Genomic DNA, 12,260 nt, shown 5'->3' on the forward strand with positions numbered 1-12,260 from the left:
ACTCAGTTTCATGCCAGTATTCATGAAAAAAAATTAAACACCAGATTGCTTACATTATATGAAACAGAGACAACAGCAAAAATGGAAGTGCATTTTAAATTGCCTCTTGAGTTGTGTTTTATCTATAATGTTAATTAATCCCCAAATCATAAAATGTATATGGGTACTTGTGTTAAACAATAGAGAATAACAATATATTCATCCTGTGTGGCCTTGGGAAAGCTGCACTGAAGAAGGGAATGACAGATCTCTTTTCAGTACCTTCTACCTAGAAATTACTGAAAAGGGTCTTCATAAATTAAAACTGACTTGATGGCGCACAATAATAATAATAATAATAATAATAATAATAATAATAATAATAATAATAATAATAATAATAATAATAATAATAATAATAATAATAAATTACTTAATTACTTAATTACTTAATTACTAATTACATAATAATAATAATAATAATAATAATAATAATAATAATAATAATAATAATAATAATAATAATAATAATAATAATAATAATAATAATAATAATAATAATAATAATAATTATTATTATTATTATTATTATTATTATTATTATTATTATTATTATTATTATTATTATTATTATTATTATTATTATTATTATTATTTAGCTTGGTTAGGAGAGTCAGAAGGGGAAAGACATTCTTTCTCTCTTAGGGACCAAAGTGAAATTAGTAACTAACCAAATTGCTTCTTCTCTTTGTGCTACAGAGTAGCATTGCTGAGGGTTTTATATTAGCAAGCTCTTGCGGGAACCAGTTCCTTGTAAGAGCATGTGAAAAATGTGGGAAAGAATACAGAAACTAATCAATAATAAAAATAGTAAGAATATTTGCATTTTTCCACTTAAAATAATAACAAAATCATTCAGATATATTTTATGTACAGTATGTTGTTGATGCCTAGTTATTGCAGCCCTGTGTGTTTTTCCCCTATTAGGAATGGTCAACCAGTTATTCCATTAAGACTACAGAACAGTAAGTAATTCATTGTTGTTAGCTGTTGGATCAACATACGTTTTTCCATTTTGACTTTAAGGCATACTGTCAGTTATTTTCTTTTATTTTATGTCTGAAGCAATGCTTTCATTCTAATGAAATGAGAGGGATTTAATTTTAAAATTTAGGCAGGCTTTAAAGGGGAAAGGGTCTAAAAAGTATTTGAGCAATGGATTATTCTTCACGAATACTTTGGTTTTCACATCGCCATGCAATAAACTGTGAGTGAACATAGTCACAAGTTATGTTAGGTGCTATCAAAGTGGACTTCATTTATAGAGGCCCTATTGGGACTTTCAAGGTAAGTGGGATATTGAAGGAATGGCTTTAGCAGGTAATAGCATAATTATGTGGTGCGTTGATGGAGAAATAGAGAATGCAGACTTGATGAATCCTTGCATCACTGATAAATAGGCAGAGATCACATGACCCCTAGCAGGGCTCACTGGGATGGAGACAATCTTTTAGGTCCCCTTTTCTAAAAATACAAGCGACATGACAAAAATATAAGGCTCCTCGAGCCTTAGGTAAAAGACACAGGTGTCTTTGGCAGCAGGCCGCTGAAATACAAAGAAGCAATGGTTATTCAAGCACACAAGAAGATCAAAGTTTAGATGGTGTACTAAGTAAAAGATTTAATTAAGGCCAAATAGAGAGTATCCCCTAGAGCTGAAATTCTCTGTGCAGCCCCTCTTTATGTGATGGAAAATCTCTGGCAATAGGATTTGCGAAGAAGGGCGAAATGGCCTACTTTTCCAGTTGCTCCTACAACTGCACTGACTAGAGCTCAGAACATTACTTCTGAAAAGTAGCACATTCTTTTACCTGCTACTGTATTTCGGATCCTTTGTAAGTTATTTACTATTGCCATTACAGCCATCACCCACCTTAAAAACTAACTGCTATATTTTTATATAAACTTTCATGGAACATGTCCACTTCATGAGACATAATACTTCACTCTTCCAAGCACTTGGTGGCAGACCTATGCTTGTTCTAACCCTACATTTTCTCTGGCAATATGATCCCACAACCCAAAAATGTCATCAAGAACATTTTTACTTGTTCCTCTGCTAATGTGATCTATGTCATCTTTTGCCAACAAGAAAAGATGTGCTTCTGCACTTTACATAGAACAAACAGAATAATCTCTATGCAAAATAATTAATGGGCATCAGAAATTTCAGTACACAGAAATCTGTTTCGAGTCACTTCAGTCTACTAGGACACTATTCACAAGATATGTAAGTTGCTATTTTGGAAAAGAGAAATTGCAAAACAAGAATCCAGAGGGAAACAGCTGAGATAAAATTTATACACATGCTGGACATTCATCTCAGTAAATTAACTATTAGCCAGGGTTTCTTCAACCATCATGAAATATGATATTATGTTGTCGTGTACTGTCATTTTCTTTCCCAACTAACCAGTCCCACCCTTTCAGAACAAAGCTCAAAGGTAAAGTCTATCATTCTCCACATTAATACATGTTTTTGCTGCTATTTCATTTAATCATTATTAGTGTTTACAGAAGCAGGCTTCAAAATAACTGTATACAGCAACTGTATAAAAGCAGTCATAAATTATTACTAAGTGTGAATGCAACCAAGCATCTCTGTCTCTTTATCTTAGAGCCTTGCATGCTCCTCCTCCATCCTCTCCCTATCAGGGCCTTTGCCACCTCAGTGAACTGCTTTGAGTAGCTCTGTGTAGCTAGGAACTGATCTTCTGACTGTGGATGGCCAAGCACAGCTCCCTCTCTCCTTTGGGCAATGAATGGAGCTTTTGGGGTGGGGCTCCCTGCCATTCTCACCACTTCCTCCTTCCTTGTATTTGTTCAGCTGTTGTAGAGCCATGCTTAGTATATAGCTCCCTCCCTTTGTTGACCGGGATGGAAAAGGCCATGATGATGGAGTTGGGTGTATATTGGGTATGTGTTACATTTCATTGCTATGAAAAATGTGCAAAAACTAAGAATGTGTAGATCTTTGAGGAGGGGCAATACAATACTGAAGTTGTTTTTATATGTCAAATTGTGTCACTAATGTTAATGGGATTATGTAATGGAATTACTGTCCAGAGTACTATAGAAATGGGCAAGTAAACTTTGCTACCCATCCCATAAAGGATGACCAAACAGCAAGGAATCACTTGGGTACCCATACTTCAGTGCCCATCTTCAAGGCAAAAGAAGACAATAATCTATACAGTTACACTCAGGTAATACTGACCACACTTACAAAAAGCAAGTTCTGGGATTGGGTAACATATTTATTTTGATTTCTAAAACTTTAGAAACAAAGTGGATCAGTTATCCATAACTCTTAATCAGGCACAAAATTTGAGATTAAGATGAATACTCCAAAAATTGTGCCTTAACCCACAATGTTATACCATCTTTTCCTGATGAAGAGTTCTGGAAAAGTTGAAATCTTCCTTTATTTCTGTTATTTCAGTGATCCAAGGTAAAGTATTATTTAATCCAGAACTTTATTTCCACTGATGGATCGCACAACTACTTTTCATACTTACTTTCCAAAAAATATACAAAAAAATGATGCACATATATGATAATCTTTTGATTATGATTGACTGTAGTGTAAAACTAATCAGAAGTCATCAGTTTTGGTAAACAGTTCTGTTTGCTTTCAGAATTACTGACAGAGACAGTCAACGTGAAAGCATCTTTTGTGAGTGAACCGGAGAATTTACAAGATCAGCATCTGCTCAATATGCAGAGTAAGCAACTTATTTAGCCATTCTCCCAGTTTTTCTTCATCCTATTTTGTTGAGTACTTTCCAGAGAAGACAGAAGCACATAGATGATCCTAGCTGAGAGCAGATTAATAATTTGTTAGCCAAGCTACCTCCCAGGGAGAACTGGAGAACAATTTTATCCCTTATCTTTGCTGTTCTCAGTTGATAGCTCTCGCTCTGACATGCTACCTTTAAGGTTGCTGTGGAAACTGCTCTCTGGGAGGTGAAAGACTCTTGAGGTTAGCATGAACAGGCTCCTTGAACTAGTCTATGGGAAGAAGCAGATTGAGAGCTGAATCATCTTAGTGGGGGGCAGGAACAGTGTGGGAGGTTACTTTTTGTTTTTAAAAAAACCCTACTGATCTTTCTTTTAGCAAAGCTTTTGGCTGAAGACAGTTTGACATCAGAGCCCAACATCTCTGATTCAGCAGCACATGAGGTATGGCAAACTTTTACCAATCAATAAAGAGGGTCAGTGTGGTGTTCTGGGTAGAGTATCAAACTTTGACCAGGGTGACCTGGACCAAATCCTTGTTCAAACAAAACCTAAATGGGTGCATTTGGATCAGTTTTGTTCTCTTACTCTAGGCCCTCCTATAGAATGGCTGGGAGAATAAAAGGGGGAGATGTATTCTGCATGCCTTAATGAAGTCTTCAAAGGAAGAGTGGAAGAAAAATAAAGCAACTAAAATCTGAACACTGAATCAGGCATATGACTGCAGTAGGCTATCTTCAACCCTTCGCTTCTTACTTTAGTCATGTGTGAATGTTTTTACTGTGAACGTTACGGTGAACACCTTTGCAGTTAGAAGAGGGGTTTGATTTATAGAGGGGATTTGAAATTTTGTAATGATCAATTTGCTATATTTATCTAGTAAGCAAAGCTGAAGTCCTTCCATCTGCAATCTGAAGGAAATGGCTTACATGTGTTCAGATTGCATTTTCTGATCATAGGCAAATGCCCACAAAAATATGCCTCTGGTTTTTGCTAGTTTTTCCTTTACGACAATGCATATGAATGCATACTGGATGCATGGAAAGTTTTTAAGTCAAAATTCTAGGAGCAAAAAGCTCTTTGAATTAAGTAAAGAGTTAAAGACATCTTCCAATTCATTCCTGCACCAATACCATGGCAACAAGGAGTAGGGCCAGGGGCAGTCCTACCCTTAGCCAAACTGGTGGAATCATCTCTGGCAATGCCATGGTAGGTGCAGTGAAGCCACTGCAGTGCTTTCCCCACATGCCCCTCCCCAAAATTCCATGGCCCTCCACTTGGTTCCAGTGAAACTGGCTGGCTTTTTCAGTATGGCCTGGCTGTGAAGGGCCCCACAGGAGATTTTTCTGACTCTTCCAATCTGTCTTATCTGTGAGTTTCTCTCATAGCAGGGCCATATTGAAGAAGCAGTCCAGCATTGCTGGAGCTGAAAAGAATGGGACAACAAAGCCAGCACTTCATTTGATAAGGTTTGGGTGCCTTATCAGTTCTGCACGTGATGGGGATGGCACAGTGCCACAGCAATTCCAGCCATGAAGGCATATGTGGGGGGGGAGGAGGGTTCATTTCCTGCCTCAGACAGTGGAAGACCTTGCACCACCCCTGCTTACTCACATATGTGTTACTCTACACACCCTTAGAAGAGCAGATTAGTTTTCCCACATGTTATCGTATGTTTCATGTGAAATAAACCACCCCTCCATGGTTACTGAAAGATTTTCAGATGCTTGCTTTCCCATAAAGAAAGCAAAGACAGGGGTAGCTAGCACACACTTCTAATTGCATGTAAAGTAGACATAATTTAAATATATGAATAGGTAAAGGTAAAAGTTCCCCTTAGTCCAGTCGTGTCTGACTCTAGGGTGCGGTGCTCATCCCCGTTTCCAAGCCATAGAGCCAACGTTTGTCCTTATATATGAATAAGGTTATATAAACAATAAATGTATTCTATTCCTCACATATGGTGCTCACAATGAAGGTTGGCCTATTGCTAAGCCACCTTATATGAAAAAGAACACAACACACAACTCATTGGAGAGAGAAAGGCAGCAGTCCCTGCCAGGGCCGGACTGGGACCAAAAATCGGCCCTGGCATTTAGAGCACACAGGCCCACCGGCTGTGGGGACACAGGCCCACCTGGCTTTGGGCCAGGATTGGCCCTATGGACCCCTGAAATGCACCGGGGGGATTTTGAACGAAGTGCTCTCGCCATCAGCCTGGCCTACCTCACAGGGCTGTAGGGAGGAGGATAAAACTTGGGAGGGAGCAGAGGATATGAACGAAACGAATAAACAGAACCTCCCTGTGCAAGAGGAGTGTATCTTTTCTGCCGCAGCGCATCCTAAGGAGCAGGATAAGAAGGCAACTCGTATCTAAAGCGGGGTTGTGACATTCTCAGGGGACGGTGAAACAAAGACAGCGTAGCCCAGCTCTGATGAGGAAATTTTCACTTAAAAAAACCCAAAACTGGCCAAGAAAGTTGATCTTCCCGGGACCGGGTCAGGATCCCTCCAGTCGAGGCTGGGCTTGCCGACGAAACTTCAGCCCAGCCTCGTCAGAGGGGCTTTCCTGGGAGGCAGCATGGCCACCCCTGCCCAGGAGGAGAGGCTTTCTCGGCTTCCAGTTTCCGATCGGCCCTCCTCACCTCTTCCAGCACCCCCCCTCTGCTCTTTTCCCCGTCCTCGTCCCCTTCCTCCTCCTCCCCTCTCCGCCCCCCCGGCTTTCCCTCCTCGCCCGCCTGCCCGGGGAAGGCCGGCTGAGGCGCCCGCTCCCTTTCCCGTCCCCCAGTGGCGCGCTTCCCTTTGGAGAGGCCAAGGGCGCCCGGCGAAGGTGACGCGCCCGGGCACCGTGCGCTCTCGGCCGGGGCGGGCGGTGGGGGAGGATCTGAGGTGAGGCTGCCTCCTCCTCCTCCTGCCGCCACTCCCGCTCCGCCCTCCGGCCCTCCCCAGCCCCGGCGCGCCAGGGCGAGGAAGCGAGCGAGCGAGCAAGCGGGGCGGGGGATGCGCTGGCCAGACCCTCCGGCCGGCCACCAGCACCAGCCGCGGCCCGAGAGCAGCCGGCGGGCAGGCAGGGCCGGGAAGCCGTGGCGTCTCGGCTGCCCGCGCTAGCCTCGAACAAAGCGTGCCTCCGCCGCCGGCTCCGCGGGCGCGGGAGGAAGGTGGAGCGGCCGCGTCCCCATGGCCGCCGCCGCCGCCCGGAGCCCGCCTTCGCCGCCATGCTAGGAGCCGGGCCTCGGCGTTGCCCCCCCCTCAGGCGCGGGTGCGCTCTTGGGCCTGGCAGGGAGGTGGGGGGGAACGCCCCAGCTGGAGGGGGTGGGAGGAGGAGGAAGGAGGAGGAAGAGGAGGAGGCAAGGCAAGGCAAGGGGGCGGGGAGGGAAGGCTCCCTTTCGCTCTCTCGCTCGCTCGCTCTCTTTTGGGGAGGGGGGCTCAGCCTGGCCCTGCGCTGAGGCAGGAACCGGCCCTTCTGACCATCGGCCGTTCTGGCATTTGCCAGAATTGCCAGATGGCCAGTCCAGCCCTGGTCCCTGCCTTAGCATTGTGCAATTAAATCCAGTGCATCGAGAGGCCTGAATGCCCCTCTGATGTCCACCTTTGTTTGCTTCAGCAGCCACTGAAGCTCTCATCAACAGCAGTAATCCTCCACAGACCACAAGGATGTATGTCACTGCATGACTCCCTGTTGCCTTAGGACACTTTACCATCTTGAGTGACCAACATTCCCTCTTGTTGCCCATGTCATTAGTAGTATAACCCTTATACTACTGCCATTTGGATCCAACCCCAGGGCCCCAAACCACCAGTAACATTGAGAGAACATGAAAATTCCAAACAGGTAGTACCCCAACATCCAACCAGTGCCCCAACACCCATGACTCGATATATTGTCCTAACACAATGAAAAAGTGGCAGGGAGGGAAGGGAAAAACCCAGTCAACTGCAGACTGATTTCATGGCGTCTGATGCTTCATTTTTATGCTGGGCAGGTAGACTGTAGAGAAAACTGCTCACTCTCTGTCCGCCAGTTAGCCATCTTCACTTTTGAATTCTTTGGCTGGTAGGGAGTTTTGCTCCCTGTTGGCCAATGGAGAGCCAGCCAGATCCCCCACAGCTGGCTTTCTCTCAGCCTCGAGCTACACGTTTCCTTCATCCTCTATGCCGCCCTCAGCCTCCTGGCATCCACTGCTTTGCCAGCCACAGGGGAATGCCCAGGTAAGACTGGGTCCCCTTTTCCATGCACCAATTTTTTTCTTTGTTCTTTGAGTTCCCTATAGGGAAAAACAGGGTCAGGTATTACTAGAAAGCCACTGATGCCCTGTGTCCCAGTACTTTCCCCAGCCTACAAAGGAAAACAATTATGGAGGAAGGTCTAAAAGAAAAGCAAAGTGTGTTGCTATATAGCGCCTATAGTTCTTAAAACACCTTGAGTGGTTTACAATTTAATTATGCAGGCTACACATTGCCTGCATTGCCCACATCAAGCTGGGTACTCAATTGACCTTGGAAGGATGGAAGGCTGAGTCAACCTTGAGCCAGCTACCTGAGCCCGTTGGGATTGAAGCAGGTCATGAGCAGAGTCTTGACTGCAGGACTGCAGTTTATCACTGGACCACAAGACTCCCAAAGAAATATAAAAATAAATATTGCAATAGTTGATCTACAAGCCTAAAACATTGCAGTTGTTAATCTGTAGGCCTAACAATGTATGGCATGAATCAGACATGGATGGTTCGTGTTCATCTCCATCTTTAGCCATGAAACTCTCTTTTGGTTCTTTGGTTCATGGACCGTAATAGGTCTTCAAATCTGCTGTCAATATGCTGAATTTTTTTAAAATTCGAAAAGATATTTGTATGTTGAAAAATACATGAAATCTCAATCACTGTTAAAAATAGTACTTGCTTGTACCTCAGACATTTCTTAGAAAGCCCACATACTAAATAAATAATCAGTATGTGGGCTTTGTTATAGTCAAGACTATGTTTAAGTCTTTGCTCAACCTTCCAAAGTTCTTTGACCAATCCGGATGCTGTTGTTCTAAGCCCAATTTGTTATAGTTGCTTTGTAGACAGACAGACAGACAGACAGACGTGTGTGTGTGTGTGTGTGCACGCACACACACACACACACACATGCATGTACTGTATGCACACAGACAGAAAATATATTGTTTCGAGTCTTTCTTAATCTGCAAACCTTCTCTGTCTGGTCATGGCATTTTCCTTCAAAAAAAGCAATTTCAACAGAAGGTCAAACTATGCATTACAGCTAACACAGCATTAGAAGCAGAAATAGCAAGTGGTAAAAGATATTTTATGGCCTATTTTACACCTTTTATGTTTGCATATTTGCTTGTTTTACTTTGTGGTTGAACATCATAAAGTAACATATGCTTTCTTTGCAAGTATGACTGCTCAGACCTGAAAGTTTGCCAGAAATATCTCTCTGGTATACTAATGTGCTATCAGCTTCTAATGGTGTGCTATCTGTAATGTATAGTCAATGCAGAAAGAATAAATATGGTTTTTAATAAGAATGATTCAAGTAGTGATTTTTAATAGCTCACAGCTTTGTGAATGTAGGATGGATATTTGCCAGATGAGGAAAGGCAACATCCTTGCAATAGTAATTGAACGTTCTCACCTTCTGTGCTAAATGCCATACGCTTGAAAAATTATATTGACTGAAAGGTAGTAGCAAGTCAAAACTACAGTAGGCCCACCGAATCAGTGAAATTTACAGAGAAGGTCACTTGTCAAATTGCCACTGATTCAATGGGCCTACTCTTGTTGCAATTTACTGCTGGATTTTGGCCATTATGTTATACAGATCACAGTCTTCCTATTTTATAAAGGAAAACATTCTTTACCATTTGGATAAAAAATATGGACACTCCAGTGTTTTTCAGCATGGGTTATATTTTGCAACATAAATAAATATTGTATATTACATTAACAGAATTTTCTTTATGGTCATTATCCGTTTTGTTTTGCTGCTGATTCATTCCATTTAAAACTGCACCTCTCCTCCATTGCAGAATTGCATCATTAATGTTGAGCTGGAGAAATCAGCCACTGGCAGTCTTGGATTTGCTTTAGTAGGTGGCAGGAATGGCCGGGCAATCTTGATAAAAGCCATCAGTCCAGGTAGCACTGCTGATCTTGATGGAAGGCTTCGAGTAGGTGACATCTTACTGAAGGTAATATTTTTTTGTTCTATAGGTTACATATAAACTGATATAGTTAAAGTAGTGCCCACTTAAATCAGTAGGACTTAAAGACTCAGTTATCCAAATTATTTCAATTGTTGAAATAATCAACAACCAAGGAAAGGAAGCAGATGAAACTTTTGGAAAACATATTGCAAGGATTTCAAAGAGACATGGTGTAGTAATGATGGGATATTTCAATTATCTGGATATATGTTGGGAGGCAAATTCTGTGAAATATGGTTCTTCCAAGAAATTCCTGGCTTTAAGTGACTGATCATTTTCTCCTACAAAAAGTGGAGAAAGAAACTAGAGGACTAGCTATCCTTGACTTGATTTTAACCAACAGAGACGACTTGATGGAGGAAGTGGCAAGAAGGGGAACTCTGGGTGGGAGTGACCATATTCTACTAGAATTCCTGATTTCAAAGGAAACCGAAGCAGAGTGCAGCCACACATATATGCTGGATTTTTAAAAAGCCAATTTTAATAATCTCAGAACAAGGATGAGTTCCTTGTTCTCCCATGGCAGGAGATCCTAATAAGGAAAGGAATCCAAGAAAGGTGGGAGTTTCTTTAAAAAAAAATCTAAAAGCACAACTACAAACAACTGCAGCAAGGGAAAAAAGGTGGAAAGCAGCAAAAAAAAAAAAAGACTAGTGTGGCTTCACAAAAAGCTCATGGAGGACCTGAAAAAACAAAAGAAAAAGACATGTATAGGAAGTGGAAAGATGGCCAAGTCACCAAGGATGAGTACAGACAAATAGCAAGGAAATGCAGGGATGACATTAGGAGAGCAAAAGCTGAGAATGAGCTGAGATTAGCTAGAGACACTAAAAGCAATAAAAAAGCATTATTCAAGTATGTGCAAAGCAAAAGACAAAAAAGAAATAGCGGCACATCTACTCAATGAAAATGGAAAAATGATAGCAGATTAAAAAAAATGTCAGAGCTGCTCAATTCCTAAATTAGCTCCGTGTTTTCCCATAGGACATACCTCCACACAAATGTGAAGTGCAAGTGGAAGGGAACGATTGTAGCTGTAGACTGATAAACAAATAGTCAAGGAATACCTTACCACTTTGAACGAGCTCAAATCTCCAGGGCCAGATGAACTGGGTCCAAGGGTACTAAAGGAACTGACTGAAGAACTCTCAGCTATCTATTGTTTTCTTGAAATCATGGGAAACAGGGGAGGTGACAGAGAATTGGAGAAGGGCTAATGTTGTCCCTATTTTCAAAAAGGGCAAAAAAGAGGAACCTGGGAGCTACAGGTCAGTCAGCCTGACATCAATCCTAGGGAAAATTCTGGAACAAATTATAAAAATGCAACCTCTTAAAAAACAATGCAGTAATAACTAGAAACCAACAGATTTGTCAAGAGGAAATCCTGCCTGATTAATCTGATCTGATTTTTTGATTGAGTAACCTCCCTGATAGACAGAGGGAATGCTGTAGACATAGTATATCTTGACAAAGTGTCTCATGATATCCTGATTAGCAAGCTAACTAGGTGTGGGCTGGATAGATCAAAGGTTGACACAATTGGCTACAGAATTGGACTCATAGGGTGATGATTAATAGCTCCTTCTCCAACTGGGAGGAGGTAACAAGTGGGGTGCCCCAACACTCAGTCCTGGGTCCAGTACTCTTCAACATTTTTATTAATGACTTAGATGAGGGAGTGCAAGGAATGCTTGTTAAATCTGCAGATAACACAACATTGAGTGGAACAGCTAATACCATGGAAGAAAGAAACAAAATTCAAAATGATCTTGATAGGCTAGAGCACTGGGATGAAAACAACAGAGATAAGAGCAAAGTACTGCACCTCAGAAAAGGAAACCAAATGCACAGTTACAAGATGGGGGATACCTGGCTCAGCAAAACTACGAGTGAGAAGGATCTTGGAATTGTCGTAGATCACAAGCTAAATATGAGCTAACAGTGTGATGCGGCTACAAAAAAGGCAAATGCCATTTTAGGTTGCATTAACAGATGTATAGTTTCCAAATCCCGCAAGGTGCTAGTTCCCTTTACTCAGCACTCACCTAGAGTATTTTGTCCAGTTCTGGACACCACACTTCAAGAAGTCACAAACCACTCTGGAATGCGAGACATGGAGTTAAGGAAAAGCACATACTATTACAAAGAAGACACATTACACTACTTGGGGAAACACTGCTTCTTCTAATTACCACAGAATAAAATTGAACAGTGATAAGTGCAATGCTCTACACCTAGGAAAAAGAAACAAATGTGATGTGAGAAAATGGGG

At 41.9% G+C, this 12,260-nt stretch overlaps 1 protein-coding gene and 1 long non-coding RNA gene across 11 annotated transcripts in view; one reads left to right on the forward strand and one right to left on the reverse strand.

Annotated features, from left to right (window-relative positions):
• FRMPD2 (FERM and PDZ domain containing 2) overlaps positions 1 to 12,260 on the forward strand; it is a 162,567-nt gene that overhangs the window by 107,420 nt on the left and 42,887 nt on the right. For all 10 annotated transcript variants that reach the window (XR_012085403.2, XM_078390640.1, XM_072994842.2 and 7 more), the window contains 4 exons: positions 967 to 1,004; positions 3,678 to 3,764; positions 4,157 to 4,221; positions 9,812 to 9,973. Coding sequence is in view for 9 of the 10 variants with exons in the window: in XM_078390640.1 (XP_078246766.1) it covers positions 967 to 1,004; positions 3,678 to 3,764; positions 4,157 to 4,221; positions 9,812 to 9,973 (352 nt within the window). In the remaining variant the exon portion in view is untranslated. The remainder of the gene's footprint in view (positions 1 to 966; positions 1,005 to 3,677; positions 3,765 to 4,156; positions 4,222 to 9,811; positions 9,974 to 12,260) is intronic.
• LOC144588227 (uncharacterized) overlaps positions 1 to 12,260 on the reverse strand; it is a 95,283-nt gene that overhangs the window by 8,454 nt on the left and 74,569 nt on the right. The window lies entirely within an intron of this gene.

Source organism: Pogona vitticeps, chromosome 3 (assembly GCF_051106095.1).
Source record: "Pogona vitticeps strain Pit_001003342236 chromosome 3, PviZW2.1, whole genome shotgun sequence".
Classification (NCBI taxonomy): Eukaryota; Metazoa; Chordata; class Lepidosauria; order Squamata; family Agamidae; genus Pogona; species Pogona vitticeps.